Here is a 19,882-nt window from a genome sequence, read left to right on the forward strand (position 1 = left end):
CTGTAAACAATTCAACAGTTCCAGTTGCATAGTAAACACCAAACCAAGGAACCCTCATTCTTCTTTACAACTAACTTTCTTTTAGTGGCACCATTACTTTACCCCTTAGATGCATAAGTGGGGTCAAAAATGACCCCAGCGGTTATTTTTTTGCGATATCTTTGTAATTTTGATTTTGTATCATTTAATCTTCCATGTATTCCTCAAATAGGTTGTCTTTGACATGAGGCCATTTGGATTTGTATCTAATTGTTATATTCTTTAAGTAATTGCATTTTTTGTATCAGAACCAAACTTTTCCATACGTGGGGTCAAAAATGACCCCAAGTATTTTCTATGGAATTTCAAAGGTAAACCCTAGGAACCTTTGATTTTTATCAACTGTGACTGTCAGGTATACATTTACTGTTGATCCACACATCGAATTCCATAAAATCATGATTTTCAAAAGGAAAAAAAAAAAATTTCAAAATCAAGGTTTATGATGGTCAAAATATTAGATAAAATTTGAAATCATGAGTCTAAAAATGTAAGATAAAATTTAAATTGTAAGTCTAATTGGTAAAATATAGGATTAAAAGTGAAAGTAAAGTTTTAAAGGTCAAAATATGACTCAATATCTAAAACTGAGACACTATAAGCTCAAAATATGACATAAAAGCTTAAAATTATGAGTTGAAAAGTCCAAATTTGAAATAAAATTCAAAATCATGAATTGAAAATATCAAAATACGACTTAATATTTAAAGTTGTGAAATTTAAAGGTCAATAATTAAATAAACTTTATACTTGAGGAAATCTGCAGACCTTACACTAAGTCAGGTATAACCGGACCAGGCCTTGAGTCTGACAGCTCTGTTCTAGAGTGTCATCCTCTAGTTAATGACATTTATGGGCCTTGTTCTGATCAGTGAAAAAGATTTAGTTATGGTTATGGTTAAACAGTTTGAAATACCTCTTAACATCTCAAGTGCTTTCATCACATCTCATCATTTCCTGTAGTTTATGAAAATGATTAAAAAATGTAGTATCAAACCAAATCTTTGTAAAAGGCAGACTCATTATTATTACTAATCATTCTCATGTTGGGATCATTTTGGGGTGTTTACCTTTTTTTTTCTTTTTTTTTTTTTTTTTTTTTACCTTTCTCAAAGCTGTTTTGTGCTAAAATGTTTATAAAAGTGATAAATGAACATGTCAAACATGAAATAATTCTTTTGTTGACCAAAATATTAAAAAAAATAATCATCTTTAACCAAAATGAAAGAATTTTTTTAAGTTTACAGCATAAAATGCATTCATTCTAATTGGGGTCATTTTTGACCGCACTCATGGAAAAGTGTAGGTATTGGTAGGTCATGTGTCTAAGGGTTAAAGAGGGTAGCAAATTTGTTTATAATGGGTATTTAGTGTTGCCTGTACCAATAATATGAGAATTTTAAGAAAATACAAATGATCCGAGATGTTCTGATTTTATTGGCAACTGTTTTGAATTAAGTCTAAATTGTAAGTCTTTAGATTAAAAAACCCTTTATAAATCACATTTTAGCCATTTTCACTCTGGAACGTGCAAGTATTTATTTGGTCAATAATAAGATTTGAGTCTTTACTTTAGTCCCTTTAATTATCTTTTAATTTATATGATTAGCGGTATTGCAAAATTAATATTAATGCAACAATATCAGTGCAGTCAATAATTGGATTGATTTCAAATATACTGTTGAAGAAATACTGACATACCTTATACTGATATACCTTATACAGCCAGTGGGAAAATAGCGTGGATTTTGAATGTCCAACAGTCCAGCAATAACATTTCAGTTTCGTTTTAGTCCTCTGAATGATAATTTATTTATTTTTTATAAGTTTAATCATTAAAAATCTATTTTTATCTTGTCTTAGTCATCTCATGGAATTAAGTAGTTGACTAACATTGTTAGACATAGTTTTTGTTGACGAAATTTAAACTGCTAAAAAAGATGTTTTTTTCATGATGGTTTCAGTTAGAATTCAGTTTGATAAATTGTTAAGGTATTTACTACATTACTGAGACATCACAAGAAGCTCTAGTTATTTAAACAGAGATGGAAGGTAGCTTCCTCCATCAAACATTGATGTATGTGGTTGTTAAATACCTCAACCAGGGCCGTTTCCAGCCATTTTGGTGCTTCACGTGGAGAACGGTAGGGGGCGGTGTGTATTTAAACCGGTGCCAACACATGGAAATCTGTTTGAGGCAGCCATGGCGGACCCAGCTGTGTGAGAGTGCTTAATGAGCAGCTAAGAACTTGTTCTCAAACAACAAACGCGACTAAGCTGTCTTTCACCGGCTTGTGAGCACATGAAGAGCCGCTTCGGATGAAGAGCAATATGGATTTTGGGAGTCTTTGGCTGGAGAGCGACCCAAAGTTGGGCTGTTTCTGTTGGACAGGTGCGTCTGAGTACTTCCGGTTAGCTTGTGCTAGCTCGCTCTGCTGTAGGCTTTTCAATTGAAAACATATCATGTTCTCATTTAACTCCTAGTGTAGGAATAAAGCATCTATGTGCTCTCTTAGTCTGTTGTCCACTAGTACTGAAACATCTACGTTGGCATTCCTGATTGCTTGATAGTTAAACTGTGGCCTACTACGATTTCAGTCAGCCTGCGTTCAAGCCAGGTAGCATCCTTAATTAGGGTTGCCACCCGTCCTTTAAAATACAGTATCGTCCTGTATTTGACAGTTAAATACAGCGTCCTGTTTTGAGTCAATACAGGACGCCATTTGTTCTGAATTTTCATCCTTCACTACCTCTTTGCCACTGATTTGTTGTTACATAAAATCATGACTCCCTTAATTACAATTCATATGAAATTTGCAATAAAGGACAACATATTTACAAGAAGACATTTTTGTTAGATCCATTTGAATTTTGGGGGAAAATTAGCTAAGAAATTTGTATATATTTTTGTAGAAATTTGAGAAATGTATTTTGAAATTTTTAGGAATTTGAATTTGAATTTCTTTGGAAATTTTTTTTCAGAAAATTGTAGGTATTTTAGGGAAATTTCTAACATTTATTTGTAAGTTTTGGAGAATTTGATTCGAATTTCTCAGAGAATAAGGTTTGAAACTGGAAGTAATTTCATGAAAACTTGGGAAAAGTCTTTGTAAATTTTTAAGAAGTTGATCTGATTTTTTTTGAGTGGGGTTTGCTTGGATTTTCTTTTTCTTTTTTTAGAGTTCTTATTAAATTTGAGGAATTTATTTGTACATTTTTGGGATGCTGATTTATTTTGGGTAGGGGGCACTTTTATAAATCTTAGTTATTTTCTCAGAAACTGGGAACATTTATTTGTAGATTTTGGGTTGTTTGATATAAATGTCTGGGGAAATAGCCTTGTGTGTTATAATATAGAATGACTTATAATATGAGGAACCTGAAGAATAATTGCATGTTAAATTGGAATCACAATATTGGATGAAAAGAAATTGCAATTAGATTATTTTCTCAAATCGTTCAGCCCTATTAAAAACACTCCAAAAAGTAAACAGTGGCCTCCACAACAAAACTCAGAGTGGTAATAGTAGTCATGGTACAGGCACCCTGTTCCTCCGACCCGTGATAGCTGTGGCCCCTAGGATTGTGGAGCGTCCTTTATTTTTATGCTCAAAAGGTGGCAACCCTATCCTTAATTGAAGTTATTTGTAAGACTATCTTTATTGAAGGTAGTCATTATTGTTGCTTCTGCAGGATAGACATCACTATGGCATGTGTTTTTTTTTTTTTTTTAATGAAGGGCTGATGATTTTCTGGTTAACAGCACTGTAACCGCTTGTTGCTTCTGCAGGATGGACATCATTGTGGCATGTCAAGGACATAGTGAACCAGATTTTCATGTTGCAGAGATGTGATGACTAATCTGCATTTCATGGTAAGAACAGGAAAGTTGCGTTTTTCTATCAATGACACACAAAGTGTTGCAAATTTTATTTATTTGTATTTTTGTGTGGTTGGAGCTGATATGAAGCATGCAGATATGCTTTTTTAAATTTTAGGACCTTTGGACCTCCTCCATGTTGCTGGGATGAGCATAATTGCCTTGCAGGGACCAGGACTAATTACACCCTCATTAACACATGGGGGCTAAAGATGTCCAAGTACCTGAACTTCAGGTAAAATGTGTTTATATTAATGATTGGTGTTGTTTGCAGATGGTATTGTGCAGGAGTCCACAATGTGTTTGTTTGTGGGAAGTCACGGGTGAATCAACCAAATCACAAAGCCTAGAAAACATAAATCGATGTTACATTATATTTCAGATTGTATATTGATGTTGCTCAAGGCTGATCCATACAGTAGTCTTGTGTAAATGGAAGGTTAACCCTTAGAGTTCACACGGCATGGATCCATGCCACAGGCACATCCCTTTATAGATCACTTGGTAACGTTTGAAGCGTAGGCCATAGACACTTTTTTTTTCTTTTTTTTTTTTTTTGAAAGCTCTCCGTTATGCCTTTCTGATTATGTTCTCCATGCATTTGTAGCACTTACAGAACATTTTCCAGCGAGCCCAGAACTTGGCTGACTTTCCAGGGTCTCTGAGGACGGTGTCGTCATAAATAAGTGACAAGTTTATGAAAACGTTGATAACTTTTGAAAAAAATCAGTCATAGCCACTTACTTGTTTTGTTCCTCAGAAAGCTGTTTTCCTGTCATTTGTTTGCTAAACCCAATGTCTCTGTAGCCTTAAAGGATGCTATTTTGAATCCATTTTTAATCCATTTTTGATCACTTGCTATGGCTTTCTGCCCAGGGCATTGCCATGTTGTTTGCTGCAGTGCATTGTGGGAGTTGTACTCAACCAGTTGCATCTCTGCTGCTTTGGGACTGGCACAAATGAATCTAAGTGCAAAAAATGCATGGACTTTTCTTTGTCCATAGATATGGATAGATATTTTGAAAAGCGTTAGTCATCAAATGTTTTTTTTTTTTTTTAATAACTGTTTTGTCCCCAAGAGATGGGAGAACAAGTCTGTGCTAAGAAAAGGTTTAGTCACTAATGTTTACTGTGTGATATAAAAAAAAATTGCTGGGTTTCAAATTCTGATTTTTTTTTCTTTTGTCTTTAGAGTCATTAGAGACATTACTGTAGTAGATATATTGTTAAAGCCCAGGTTGTCCTAAAAAAATAATGTTTAAAGCTTGACTGTGCACCACAGGGTTGATGTTTTACAGGCTTTTTAAGACAAAATGTCCAGGCGAGGCATGATGGGGAAAAATTGGCAGTGAGCTCTAAGGGTTAACAGCACTGTACCCTCTTGTTGCTTCTGCAGGTTGGACATCATTGTGGTATGTCAAGGACATAGTGAACCACTTTTGTCTTGTTGCAGAGAAGTGATGACCCATCTGCATTCCAAGGTAAGAACAGAATAAATGGCAATTTACTATCTATTACATAAAAAGTTATGCAGAATTTTTTATTTATCTTTTTATTTTGTGTTGTTGTGACTGATTTATAAAAATGAGCCACTGAATTTGAGAAATGTACTTTCTCTTTATACTAGGAGGAAACAAACTAAAGGTTCCATGTGCATCAGGATTCCTTTCCTCTGTTATAGTAAGAGAGTAATGCCCCATGCCAATGGGCAGTTCAACTCAGAGGAGGAAGAGACACCAAGGATGGCGGGGGAGGCCTTTGTCCAAGCTGAGGTCTGGAAAACATTCTGCTCCTCGCCCACATACAGGCACTGGACGACAAAACAAATGATGGTAATTGCTGGGACTGACTTTCACACTATATATGTGCTCTGTTTTGTGCACTAAGCTGTGACGATGTCTGCTTGATAAATAGTGTGATCCTTGATGTGCCCCCACTCTCTTAAAATAAATGTAAATTATGCCTAATGAAAGCATGCTATCTTTTGCAATATCTACAACTATACAGCTGCTTATATCCCTCTTAAAGTTAACTTCTTGGCAAAGCTAATTAAAAAGAAGTCTGGCCTAAGATAGTTGGCCCATGCCAAACTGTAAACAATTGAGATATTGTAAAACTCTCTTTTTAACACAGATAACATCAGAACGATTTGGTTCATATCATATCTCCAAATTGAGTAAATAGTCTCACAGCCATGCCTCAACATGATTTACTGAGAGTGCCTGAGGAAAATCGGACTATAAGAGGCAGTTTGCATCCTCTTTGGAGGTTTCAAACATCTTGTGTACAAACCAAGTTAGCCATGCATGGGCTCTCAGTACTGCTGATAACTAGGACTTTAACACACTGTTGTCTCTTTTTCATGATTGTGCAAAGCTAAAATCGTAAATGAAACTTGATTAATGTTGGTGTATTAGCAAGGGCACTGAGAAGAGGCTTAACCTGTAGCAGCAGCTCTAGACGTGAAAAGTTGACCCTGCAAAAAAACAAATCAGTTGCTTACGATAAGCTGTGCAATTTATCCTATTTTTAGCAAAGAAGGTAAAGTTTTAAACTGTCAAACTATCATTAAAACCTGCGTAAATGAATGAAATTACATGCTAAACATCTGCAGGTGTATTTGAGATATTCTGATCCTATTTTCTTTTTTTTTTTTTTTTTTTAGCACTCTGTCACATGATGTCCATCACACATCAGCAATGAAGAACCTTGTGCTGTGAACCTTGATGAAATATCAGGTTAGTGGTTACACTGAACTTCAAGATATATTTGTAATAACACTGGAATGTTTTCTTTATTCTAAAATGATTTATTTATTTTCCCCTTATTAGGTTCTTTTGAAGAGGATGGAATGGTGATCTATGATGTTGACACACTCAGATCAGTAAGCGTCCTCTGGATGTGTAGTGCTTCTTTGATAACACTACACTAAAAAAACAACAAGACAAAAGGGAAACCACTCTGGCCAGGAGGACGCTGCCTCCTACATGAATATCTGTGGAATGACTGCCTGGACTCAGAGGGCATGGTTGCTTCTTTTTAACAAGGCCAGACGTCCACTCTAATTGCCCAACAGGCCAAATGTACTGTTGCAGTAACTGTGTGCACTTAGAAAAAGTAAGTAGCATTAAAAATGGCAGCATAAACTGGGCATGCAATTTTGTTAAGCCCTTTAAAAGTTATGTGTCAGGAATAGAATATTTTGGGGATATTAGAGGTCAGTAAGTGGGTAGAAATTGGTGGCAGAGACAGAGAAATGCTTCATTGAAACATTCCTCCATGTAGGCCACCCAAATAAGAAAACTCTAGACATTTATACAATCCACATGGTTCCTTGGCTGACAAAAGGCTCTCAATCTTTACAAGGGCAAATTTTAATAACCAATATGAAAGAGTACATGAAAATAAGTCCTTTGTCTAATAACCTGAAAAAATATATTATTTTGATCAATTTGATAATTACAAAAAGATAAAACTGGATAAAAAATGAAATTTCCTTATAAATCACAGAAGCTGCTGGTGAGGTTGAAGTGGAAATTTGGTGGGTGTGGCACCATCAGTAGGGCCCGTCCAGGCTGCCCCAGGATGGCCGGGACCAAAAATTGGTGCTGCCTGTTGTGCCTTCGGCCATATTCAGCTTGGAGGCCAGGGCTAAGCCTGTACCTCGCACCGCTGTGTGACCGCGGCGATCACAGAAGGCAGCACACTGCCGAGGCTTCATCAGCTGCTTCCTGTCTGTGTCTTCAGTCTGTTTCACAGCCTGGGCAGCTGCAACTGTAGACACCTAGGTGGTCTGAGCCAGGGTGTAGAGTTCCTTGCATCATTTTGGTCCTGACTCGACCTGGGGCATGGTTATCCACGGCACTGTCACAACCACAAGACACAAATGTGTTGGATGATGTGATGTTTGATTTGTGCTGGTCATTGAGTGGCCACATTTAGGTTTGACTTTAACTTAGTGGTTGTGTAGTCAGGTGTTTAGGTGTCCACCTGTGGAAGGCTGACTTCCTGAGCACAGTGAAAGAAACATCTCAGACGGACTTGTGATCATCTGCTCCCTGGTTAGTTTTCATTTACATTCAGGGTTGGGGTGAGAGAAGCATCTGCACTGATCATTAGCTGTCTGTCTGTGGGTTATCCTGAAGGGTCTTGTCACGCCCATTGTCCCTGTGCATGGTGCTTTACAGGGCCAGTGAGGCTTGAGGTGTAGAGTCTTGAGTCTGGGTGTATTGTGACTGCAGAAAACGCCTTGGTGTCCTGACAGCTCAGAATCCCGAAACCATATAATTGTGTACCTTTTACACAAACCCCTGAGCTCTCGGTGCGTCAAGGTTCTGTGGTTGCTGTATGCTAAGATGCAGGACTCTTCCTTAAGCCTCGCAGGCCTTGTGGACACCAGGCATGGTGATTTGGGTTTGAGAAGACTTTTCAGGTCAACCTGTAGACAGATGGCTGACTGATTAGTGTGTATGGTTCTCTTATTCTGACCCTTGAATGTGAATGAGACTACCAGGCTGTGGTTGATCACATCTTTGCCAGAGATGGGTCTTTTCATCGTGCACAGGAACTCAAATTTTCACAGGTGGGATGTTTGTTTTGTTGGGATCTTGTGTGATCCAGTGGGACAGGTGAAGTCAGCTGTCTTAGTTGTGTCACAGGTAAGGTGATAGGGTCTTTTCCCAGAGGAAGTAGCACAGGGTGTAGTGTTGGCACGTAAGTGCCTGACTGTTAGAGTAGCATCTTGTGCCCTTTGCATGCAGCATCTGTGGGTAGTGTCTGGTTGTCCTGCCGGCTCGGGGGTTTGTTAGAGGTACACCTCTATATGGTTTCGGGATTCTGAGCCTGTGGGATGACCAGATGCCACCTGCACCTGCTGTTTCCAAAGCAGCAAGATGGTTAGATAAAGGCTTTACTGGCCTACAGAGTCCCTAGTCTAGGGTGTTAGGAGGAGAGGCATTTCTTGGTATGACATGCCTCTCCTCTTGGTTTGTCTGATGGTGAGTTGATGGTTGTGTGAAGTTTTCGGCTGCGGTTTTTAGAGGGTATGAATACCCTTCTGGGTATGAACCTTAGGGTTTATGTTGTTTGTTTCTGTGCTGGTCATTGAGTGGCCATAGCTAACACAGTGTTAAAAGGTAGGGTAGTTTGTCATCGTAGCTGGTAGATCACCCAAGTGAAAGGTAAGCAGATAACTTAGTGGTTGTGTAGTCAGTTGTTTAGATGTATGCTTTGGACACTCGGGTGATGGCTGGAGCAGAGCTGTCCACCTGTGGAAGGCTGACTTCCTGAGCACAGTGAAAGAAACATCTCAGACCGACTTGTGATCATCTGCTCCCTGGTTAGTTTTCATTTACATTCAGGGTTGGGGTGAGAGAAGCATCTGCACTGATCATTAGCTGTCTGTCTGTGGGTTATCCTGAAGGGTCTTGTCACGCCCATTGTCCCTGTGCATGGTGCTTTACAGGGCCAGTGAGGCTTGAGGTGTAGAGTCTTGAGTCTGGGTGTATTGTGACTGCAGAAAACGCCTTGGTGTCCTGACAGCTCAGAATCCCGAAACCATATAATTGTGTACCTTTTACACAAACCCCTGAGCTCTCGGTGCGTCAAGGTTCTGTGGTTGCTGTATGCTAAGATGCAGGACTCTCCCTTAAGCCTCGCAGGCCTTGTGGACACCAGGCATGGTGATTTGGGTTTGAGAAGACTTTTCAGGTCAACCTGTAGACAGATGGCAGACTGATTAGTGTGCATGGTTCTCTTATTCTGACCCTTGAATGTGAATGAGACTACCAGGCTGTGGTTGATCACATCTTTGCCAGAGATGGGTCTTTTCATTGTGCACTGGAACTCAAATTTTCACAGGTGGAATGTGCCTGTTCCCAGCTCTTTTATGTCTTTCTGATTGATTGTTGGTTTGTTATGTGATCCATTAGGACATGTCTATTCAGTCAGGTCACAGTTAGGTCATAGGGTGCTTATGATAGACATGGTTTGTGGCAGTGAGCATAGACTCAGGATTACTCCTGGCTGACATCCCACTAGAGATGACAGGTTGTTAGAGTAGCATCTTGTGCCCTTTGCATGCAGCATCTGTGGGTAGTGTCTGGTTGTCCTGCCGGCTCAGGGGTTTGTTAGGTACACCTTTTATATGGTTTCGGGATTCTGAGCCTGTGGGATGACCAGATGCCACCTGCACCTGCTGTTTTCAAAGCAGCAAGATGGTTAGATAAAGGCTTTACTGGCCTTGCAAGACAGTGGTGGTGTAGATTAAAAACTTGTTTGACTTTAAGGTTTTGTAAGCATCATTGGGTTTGAGTGAGGAAGTTTAGTTGAAACTGCAGCCCCACAATGCCTTTGTGATTTGTGTGTCTGACAAGTCCACCGGTGATCATGTGATAGGCCTGGACTTGGCGAATCTGAGGCCAGTAACTATGTGTCATGGTGAAGACCTCCTAGGGGTCTGTGTTCTGCACTGTTCAGGTTGTGTGATGGTCTGACAGCATTCCATTACAGACGTCATATTTCCAACATTTCATTTGTTTAATTCCATCTCGGGCCGTTTCCTGGCATCTGGAAGCCACATTGTTGCTGATACTAACCTCGGGGTGGTGTTGCCTCTAGTGATCGTTAAAGCGCTCCTCAGCAGCTCGACGTACAGGTGTAGCCCTGACCTCTCTGCTGGATGTGGCCAGAGGCTCTACAGGCAGCAACAATGGGGTCTCGGTCCTCCTGTTGCAGCCTGGACTGGACGACACGGGGTGCCACACCCACAACCTCGCCAGCAGCTTCTGCCGAGGAAGCTGGGGGCCGTTACTAAAATGGCCCCCAGCTACCTCAGCCGGGGAGCCAAGGAGGTTGGAGGTCCTTCTACCAAAAGGGCCCCCAGCTACCTCGGCCGGGGAGCCAAGGAGGCCGGGGGACCTTCTACTGAAATGGCCCCCAGCTTTCTTGGTTTGAGGGCCGTCTACTTCATTGGCTAAAGGCTTTAGCCGTTCCCTTTGGAAGAGCTTTTAGGAAGCTCTTCCTGATCTAGGAAGGGTCGGCCTTAACCTCACAGCCTTCCATTTACTCAGGATTCAAAGAACTGGTGCTGAACTACTGGTTGAGAAAAAGATGGAGTGGTACAGTCAGCACACAGGATATTAGCTGCCTTTAAAACACAATGCTACTTTCATTACACAAGGAATGAGTGAGTTCCACCACGTGGGTTCACTTTCAGTGTGCACACAGTGAAACGCAGCATGTCTTGTTTGCTTGGCCTTGCATAGCAGTGTCATCTCATCGAATTATCTGTTTTTTCCACAATGAAATCTCACGAGTGCCAGCTGGCCCAGTGTGATTGACCTCTGCCACTACTGTATCTCTACATCTGCCTTAACAAATGTCTTAAGACTGCTCAGTGTTGGGGGGGACAAGTCTCACTCTCGTATAGACTCGTGTCTTGAACAGTTAACCACATTATCCCTGAAGTAGGGGCAAAACAGGATTTGATGACTAATTTTGTTAAAAACGTTAGGCCTATTTTTGTTTGGATTTATCTTTATTTTCATTTACTCTTAATTTTTTTTTTTCTGTATTTTTAGTAGGTTGTAAGGCAAACTCAGCCTGGCCCACTGCAGTTATCAGATTGCAAAAGGTGCTATTTTTATTCAACCTGAATGTGTCAAATAGCATTTTAATACAACATCTTGCAAGCATGTGTTTGTTTTTCTAGAATAATTTGCAAAAATGTTTTGTTCCCTTCAGTGCAAAAAAAATTATATTAAATTTGCAGTACAAGTCAAAATGTATATTTTAAGTTGTTTTTTTTTTTTTTTTCAGAATTTTTCAGCCCTAGTGTTATCTACCCAATATGGTATTTGTTATAATACAGAATCATTTATTGCTCTGTTTTATTAAAACACAAGATGACAGATTTAAAAATCCCATATTTAAATGGCAATCAAAATTTTGGGAAAAAAATCGCAAGTGAATAATTTTGCACCAAACTAGGGCTGAAGGATTGGGGAAAATTTATCATAATATATTTTGTTCTATGGAGTCTAGAGTTTTACTTTCTTGATAATTTCCTTTTCTATCATCTTCTAAAGCCATTATATGGTTGCAGGATTTAAACTACGATGGTGTCTCCTGTTGCCTGCTGACTGTGACAGCAGCAGAGATTGTTGGATTAGAAATGTTGGCTGTAATTTGATAAATCTAACTTTAGTTAGAAATGATCTGATTCTGGTAGCTTTACCAGGAGCTAACAATTTTAATCCAACCATCTATTGGTACATGCAGTTTTAACTTAACTATGCTTGCAAGAACAGTAGATATGAGATTACTTTAGGAAACATCTTGGGATGCATGATAGTGGGTTTTTGCTGATATGGTGATGTTTACAGATTGATTGTGATAGCAATATGATACCAATATTTACATGTTTTACAAACCTAAAAATCCACTAATTTTTTTAGTTTATATGGCCAAAATTTACAGTCAATATATGCTGATATTCTCATCCAAAATACCAGCTGTAAATGTCGTCGGTAACTAAAAAATGTCAAACTTTCTATCTGCTCATACTGATATCAGACTGATATCATGCATCCCAAGAAACCTCTACAGATCACTTGAGAACAGTTGGAAATATTTTTGCCAGTTTGTCCTTTTAAAGAAAGTAATTGTGGTCTGAAAAAAGCTTTTTGCTTTCACTTCATGACTGCTAGAGCACTTCAGAAGTCGACTGGTTCTCTTTTATCTCCTGTAACTGGTTGCAAACATGCTCTCATTTAAACACACTTTTATATTAGAATGGGTTACCACCACAGCAATGGCGGCTTGTCCACTTCCTCGTCTTTCCCTTGTTCTGTCAGTGTTGAAGATTTCAGCACTAATTATTGACCTGTTTAAGATCAAATTAAATCTTAACCTTGATAATCAATGAAATGTATTAATTTGTACAGTGTTTCATAATCAAATGGTAGAATCTGTAGTCTCAAGAATTTGGTGTTCAAAATAACTAATTCTAACCAAAACTATTGCAAATTAAAATTCTCTCACCCGTTGACTGGTTTAAAATTGTTCAGATGTATCGACTGCATTCATTACAACTCATTTAATTTTTGTTTTGTTTTCTGCACATTTTTAAGGTATCCTCTTCTGTTGACTTGAAATAAAATAACTCGACCTAAAAATGAGTTTCCTATTTGTCAAAAGTCTTGCATATTGTGTGTTCCCTATGCCTCGTGTGTTTTTGTTTAATAAATGTTGCTGAGAACATAAGGCTTCTGTTGTGATTGTTTGATAATTATCAGTTAAAGTAAAGATTTTTATGGGATTTTACCCGTTTTATGATTGACTGACAAGTAGCCCTTACAGAAGCTTGTCAAGCCTAGGTTTGGGTGGCTTTTCGAGGTCTTTAAAAATTAAATCCAGATCAAATCCGCCATTGAACTTTTTTTTTTTTTTTTGACCCATTTTTAATCTAATTTTTATCTTGCCTTTAAATGTTTAAAGGAGCAGTAACATTTAAATGATTACCAAGTTAACAGACAATTTTCTGGAAATTAGAAATTAAATGTCTCTTTCCAGACATGCTGTGCAAAGTGGAGATGGAATTTAAATGCTAATTGAATAATTTTGGGTCAAAAAATGCATATTCTTACCCAAAATCTTGTTCATTTGTTGTTGTTTTTAGTATTCGTACTTGCATTTAAATCAATGAATGTAATTGTTTGTGCTCATTCAGACAATTCACGTACTCCTCATCAACTTGTATTGCCTTACGTAGCGGACTTGCCTCTTGCAATATGGCGGCTATGTCAACATACAGCCAGCCAGTCAATGAGGCGTCTACAGCCATGGACGAAAGTATTGTCACCCATGTGATTTTTCCAGAAAATACACCATTTCTCCCATAAATTGTTGCCATTATAAATGTTTTTGTTATAAACGTGTTTATTTCCTTTCTATTGTGACACTTTTTAACCTTGCAAAGCAGATGGATATGCCTGTGTCCTTGTTTCTCTCCGGTGAATCCATCTTCCAAGCTCCCATCTGAAACATTTGGGCCCGGTTAGAAAGTGACAGGACAAATCAGCGAAGAGGGGCAGTACTTTCAGGTGCAGCAAAGTCATGACATAAACAAGCAGCAGCATTTGGGTAGATTTATCAGAGAAAAAACATGATGGACAACCACACTTTGTCCAAAAGATCAATTAATTATCCTGTAATTTCAGATACAAACTGGGTTTATATTGCAAGCCACCAACATATTTTTTCCCCACAATGTATGATGGAATTATTAATACAAGAATTTTCTGTTCTAGCACTCTATGTTGAAATAAGATTGTTTCTTCACATGTGAATAGAGAATTGTTAGCATAGTAAACAGTTAAACACACAAAACAAAAAAACAAACAATTTGTTGTCTGTCAATTATTTTGCTTCACATTTTTAAACAACCATGCATGGATCTTTTTTTTTCATTTACATTGGTCAGTGCCACTATTATTTTGAAAATTGCAAATGTAGTCTATAAAATATTTTTTCTGCATTAAAAATGTATTTTGGATGAAAAACATCTCAAATAGTGTAATTAAACCAGTCACTGATAAGATAACTAACATCCATCATAATCTTTGCTGTTTTATGAGCCTGAGACAGATGATGCTCATCAAACAATAAATCATCTGATGTCAAAAACTTTCAACAAGCAGTTGCTTGTCAGGTTATTCAGAGCAAATTCAAGTTGTGCAATCACAATTTGTTCAAAACAAAGCAACTTTACAGACCTGATGAAACCCTGAGATGGTTTCAAAGCCTTTTCCGCATACTTCCAAACATGTAAGACAAGGATATTTCATTGATTGGTCTGCACAGTCCTGCAGCGTTCCTCTGACTGTTTTTGAAGGAAAGCTGTCGAGCGCAGTTTTGATTGCGTTCATCTTTCAGGCATGCAATTTCACACCAAATCCAATTTATAGAGTTGTAAGGCTGGATTTCAGATTAAATTTGCATTATTGCTCTGAGACACTGTTTTAGGATTTCTATGGAAAGGTGAAATTGTGTATCCACAAACAAAGTTTCAAGTTTTTCATCTGCCTGTGCAGCTCAAAGCATCATCTTAAATGCGAAAGCTTATATAAATAGGGAGTTAATGCATTGCAATAAATTAGATGTTATGTATCAAATGGGACTTAGATATTTATAAAGAACAATAAGTAAAAATGAAAAAGAGTTACACTACTACTTAAGGGATTCTTAGACTTTTCAGCTCATGACTTCCAAAAGAAAATCACCAGAGACCAGCGCCCCCTGCTGTCCCCAGAGGAGGTTAAAGCATGTGATGTTGCACAAAACTCCATGTACAAATTCAGATTTCAAGAAACTTTTGTGCACATTACTAACATTTCAGCACCCATCTCACTTAGTAGCTTTGGTTGTATTTAAATTGAACTCACTTGAATTTATTTTTGCTATAGTGCACAGGTGTCAAACTCAAGGCCTGGGGGCCAAATCCGGCCCGTGGTACAGTTATACCCGGCCCTCCAGATCATACGATATTTTTATTATAACTGGCCCACCAGTATGAGGTCTGCAGATTTCCTCCAGTATAAAAATGTAAACTTAACCTTTATGATTTATAATATCCTTGCTGAGTCATAAAAATTAGAAAAGTACAGAGTAAAAACAATTTGATGAAAAGTCAGAAATGTAGGGAAGAAATTAGCTTTTCTCTATATTTTTCATTTTGCATCTTACAGTTATGACTAAAAGTCATACCTTTTAGATTAATAATTTTAAATTTAAATCCTATTTAGACCTTTTAATGTCATGATTTTGACTTTTATCTCACGTATTGACCTTTTTCAACTCCTAACTTTAACTTTTATCTCATTTTACTACCCTAAAACTCATGATTTTTTAATTTTATTTCCCATTTTGACATTTGAAACTCGTGATTTCAATGTTAACCTCATATTTGAATGTTAAAAATTATGATTTTGAATTTTATTTCAGTTTTTCACTTTTAAAATTCATGGTTTCAATATTCTATCACATATTTTGCCTTTTAAATGTCATGTTTTTACCTTTTAAACTTACAAGTTTGACTTTTTATCTCAGATTTTGAGTTTTTAACTTATCATGTTCACTTTTTAATCACAAAATCATTTATCAGTGCCAAGTTTTTTACCCCCATAATTCATTTCTGGTGAAAATAAGGTTGTCATTTTATGGTTAAATATCAACATTGTTAGGCCCTCAGGTTAGACCCAAGTTCAGAATCTGGCCCCTGTTGTGATTGAGTTTGACACCCCTGCTACAGTGGATAAGACATACCATATTTAATAATTTAGAATTTCTCTTGTTTATGTTGCTGTTGATGTTTTACTACTGTACTACGTGATGTAATGCAGGAATATTTTTGTGTTAAAGAGAATGTGCATCATAACACCACTAGAGGGCAGCACTCAACCACAGTAGAAACATGATATCACTGAAAGTTTTCTACAGAAGCTTAAAGGAGACAAAATCAAGCAGCCACAGACTGATGCATGACTGCTCCACATATAATCATAGCATCTAGACTCTGTTTTATGTGTGAATTCATTTCAAAGAACAACATGACAAAGCTGAACATTCAGTTAATGTTTTTTTATTCTCAAGAATAATTTTGCCAAACATAGAGGCAATAACGGTGATGACACATCACAGAACAAACTTGTATCCCAAGACATTTTACTCAAAGTTGAGTGGACAGCTTCAGTTTCTTCTCAAAACTCAGGATTATAGTTTAAAAGAACATAAACAAAGTAAGCATGTCTCTGCAATGAGAGAAAATAACTTTTCAGACATTTTTGTTGACACAACAAAACATGTTGATGAAAGAACTTTAAGACCCAACATGGATCAATAATTTTTTACATGGTAAAAGAAAAAGGGGCTACCAGAAAGTAGCTGCAGTTTAAAAATGAATCAATGAGAAAGTATTCACAGAATACTTTTTTTTGCACAAAAATTGTTCTTAGAAAGAAACATCTGCACCAATGATCGCAGATGCAATCAGATTTAGATCACACAACATGCATGAGAAGATTTTCTCTTTATAGAGAAAACGTTTTCATAATTTCCAAAATATATGGAGAACAAGCATTAAACAATGCCCAACTGTCTAAACAGAAGAATATGCCATCACAGAGAAGAGTCCATTAACATTTGACCAATGTGGTCATGTCAGTTTGTCTGGTAGTGACTCCTCTACCACGGCCTCCAGAGGGCGCTGTTGACTGGACTCTTCTCTTTGGTGATGCTGGTGTGGACTGTGGAGCTGAGAGGAGAGGAGTCAGACTCTGTCAGGTTGTTGTCACAGGAAGACTGCAGCTTGTTGAAGTGGCTGATCAGTCTTGTGTGGTGCTGATCCTGCTGCTGCAGTCGTCTGAGGACACAAACTGTCATCTCCAGGATGTCTGCTTTCTCCAGCTTGGAGTCTGGCTGCTGTTGGAGGAACTCTGGAGCCAGGAGAGACTTGAGCTGCTCAATGCTGCTGTTGATTCGCTCTCTGCGAAGCTTCTCCACCAGAGGCTTTCTGAGCTGCAGGAAGAAGAAGGAAATCATTAATACACTTGTTCTATGAAGCATGTTTGTTTGAAAGAGATTTCCTTTACTGAAGTTGAAGTTTCTTGGATGTTGTATTTACCTTGTGGTTGAGAGTCAGATGCTCCTGGTTGTTGGTGATGGCTGCAGTGATTGTAGGAGCCATGTCTGGATGTCTGTGCTGTCTGAGTCTCTGTGGAGAGAGTCTGATCTCTGCTGGCTTCATCCCTCCTTTTATAGTCCCACATCTCCATATGAATGTGTGGGTTTGGGTCTGACTGGAGTTTCTCACAGTCTCAGCCAATCAGAGAGCTTGTTGAGACAATGCGGCATGTGGAGCGGCAACACGCTGAATGCTGTTAATGCCTGAGGGACAATGGTTAGATCTGAGGGGGACAGGTGGAGGACTCAGACCCTCACAGAGCTCTGTGTGAATGTGGGAAAGTGTTGACCCTGTAGATCTGCTGCCTGATGCTGGGATCAATGACTTTGACTGAGCACATAATTATCAACCTGCACACACTTTGCAGATCTAAAGAGAGATCCTAAACATTTCAAATCTCAGGGGATGTTTTACATTTATAACCATACATATAGGTTGCCTTTATCATGTCAGTTTGAAGCACTTTACAAAAGTTTACTTTACAAAAAGATGTTTGACATTTTTGCTCTGTTACAACCAGGTGTCACACACTGTCATGCAAACATAATCTTTCAAATGAACAGTGATTTATTCACACAGTTATTAATTTGATTATTTCTTGGTACTGAAGGAGATCATAGATGACAGGCTTCAGCTCTGCAGAAGTATTGGAAGAATATCAAAAGGTTAAAGGGTGAATCTTTTAACTGCTAACCACCTCTTACATGGGCAAAAACGTGACTGAAAGCTGAATTTAAATACAGTTTAACATGTCTCAAGGCAAGATTTAACTTTTAGATTTTTTTTAAGAGTATGTGGTGCAGGGTTAGGGTTAGGGTTAATAGCTGTTCTCTCCCCAAAAATCATGAGTTTTTATTTATTTTAGGCCACGGAAAGCTGATATTTCACAGATGATATTCTGTTGTAGCTCTTTTGAGTGGTGTTGTGCAGAGTCCATACAAGTATGGAGTATGTAATCTCCTTAGAGCAGGGGTGTGAAACTCAAGGCCCGGGGGCCAAATCCAGCCCATGATACAGTTACACCCGGCCCACCAGATCCTATCATATTTTTATTATAACTGGCCCACTGGTTTGAGGTCTGCAGATTTCCTCCAGTTTAAAAATGTAAACTTCACCATGATGATTTAAAATATCCTTGTTAAGTCATTAGAAAAACAGTCAGTCTGTGTTTAATGTTCTTCTATTCACACCATGTTTACATTCTAAATACTCATAACAATTATTAATTTGAATTTGGATGCATACCTCGTATTTGATGCACTAACCTTTTGCCTATGTCTTAGGCCTCCTTTTTCCACAAGGCACAAGAAAAGTGCTTCAAAACGCATTAATTGGCAAGTGTTTTCCCCATCTAATCACGTCTGTTTTTGTCATATCTTCCATTTTTGTGTTGATTTAACATCTAACTTTATACTAAAGATGCATTAAGACTGTGGGGCTATTTTTAAGAATGTTTGAAGTTTATGGCCCTCATTAAAAGTTTCTAAAGGAGGCAGATGTGTCCTCTGTCTGGTGACGACTTGTTCCAGTGAGGAAAGTGCTGGTCAGGGTTTCCCACACTGCATGAAGGGAGCTTGTGATCAATACAACACAAAGAGAGCCTGAACGCCTCAGTGGAGATTATTAGCCCTGTTAGAGTCTGCTAACCATCTGGATGTGATCAGCGGCTCAGCTTTAGTGGCCAGAGGTAGAGGCACCTTTGATAGAAGTTTGGGACAGGTATTTCACAATGTGTACACTTACAGCCCAATTACCCTTTTATTTTGAAATCCACAAAGGTTGCAGCCCTTTTTGTTTGTTTGTTCATTTTGGTCAATTTATTTGCAGGTTTCCTTGAGTTTATTGAATTAAGACAAAGGTGTGTGTGCTGAAACATGAAGGAAAAACAAAAGTCTGGTTGTAAGGGCGACAGTTTGGCATCCTTCTAAAGAATAAATAAAAAAGACTGAGCTGGGTAAAAGAGCGAGGAAATGAAGTTGGCAGCAGTGTCAGAGCTGAGACCACAGACAGAGACAGACAGAGAAAGAAAAAGCAGACTAAAGAGGCGGGAAAAAGAAGTTTGTGTGAAGTGTGCCAGCTCCCCTCAGAGCTCCGTCAGGTGCTGCAGGCTCTCAGGACGTTAATCAGCCTGAACTGTGACTCTGCTGCTCGCCGCTTTCCCACACTCACTCCATTCACTCAACAATAGACATGTGCCTTGTTAAATGCTAATTCATCCCCAC

General features: G+C 38.4%; 1 protein-coding gene and 1 long non-coding RNA gene across 2 annotated transcripts; one reads left to right on the forward strand and one right to left on the reverse strand.

Annotated features, from left to right (window-relative positions):
• Positions 1 to 5,609: 5,609 nt before the first annotated feature.
• LOC121507507 lies at positions 5,610 to 7,263 on the forward strand. The gene is made up of 3 exons (XR_005991721.1): positions 5,610 to 5,751; positions 6,585 to 6,657; positions 6,751 to 7,263. It is a non-coding gene; the product is annotated as an uncharacterized LOC121507507 (long non-coding RNA).
• Positions 7,264 to 17,161: 9,898 nt separating this feature from the next.
• LOC121528126 (transcription factor HES-2-like) lies at positions 17,162 to 17,723 on the reverse strand. The gene is made up of 2 exons (XM_041815332.1): positions 17,601 to 17,723; positions 17,162 to 17,494 (listed from the first exon to the last, which is right to left on the reverse strand). The coding sequence occupies exons 1-2, from the start codon at positions 17,721 to 17,723 to the stop codon at positions 17,162 to 17,164; spliced, it is 456 nt and encodes a 151-aa protein (XP_041671266.1).
• Between the last annotated feature and the right edge of the window lie 2,159 nt (positions 17,724 to 19,882).

Source organism: Cheilinus undulatus, linkage group 3 (genome assembly GCF_018320785.1).
Source record: "Cheilinus undulatus linkage group 3, ASM1832078v1, whole genome shotgun sequence".
Taxonomy (NCBI): Eukaryota; Metazoa; Chordata; class Actinopteri; order Labriformes; family Labridae; genus Cheilinus; species Cheilinus undulatus.

Excerpts from the sequence above, each read along its gene's own strand:
- LOC121528126 (XM_041815332.1), bottom strand. The coding sequence starts at position 17,723 with ATGAAGCCAGCAGAGATCAGACTCTCTCCACAGAGACTCAGACAGCAC. Across the intron at positions 17,495-17,600 it reads ATCTGACTCTCAACCACAAG|CTCAGAAAGCCTCTGGTGGA; the intron begins GTAAATACAACA and ends TTCTTCCTGCAG.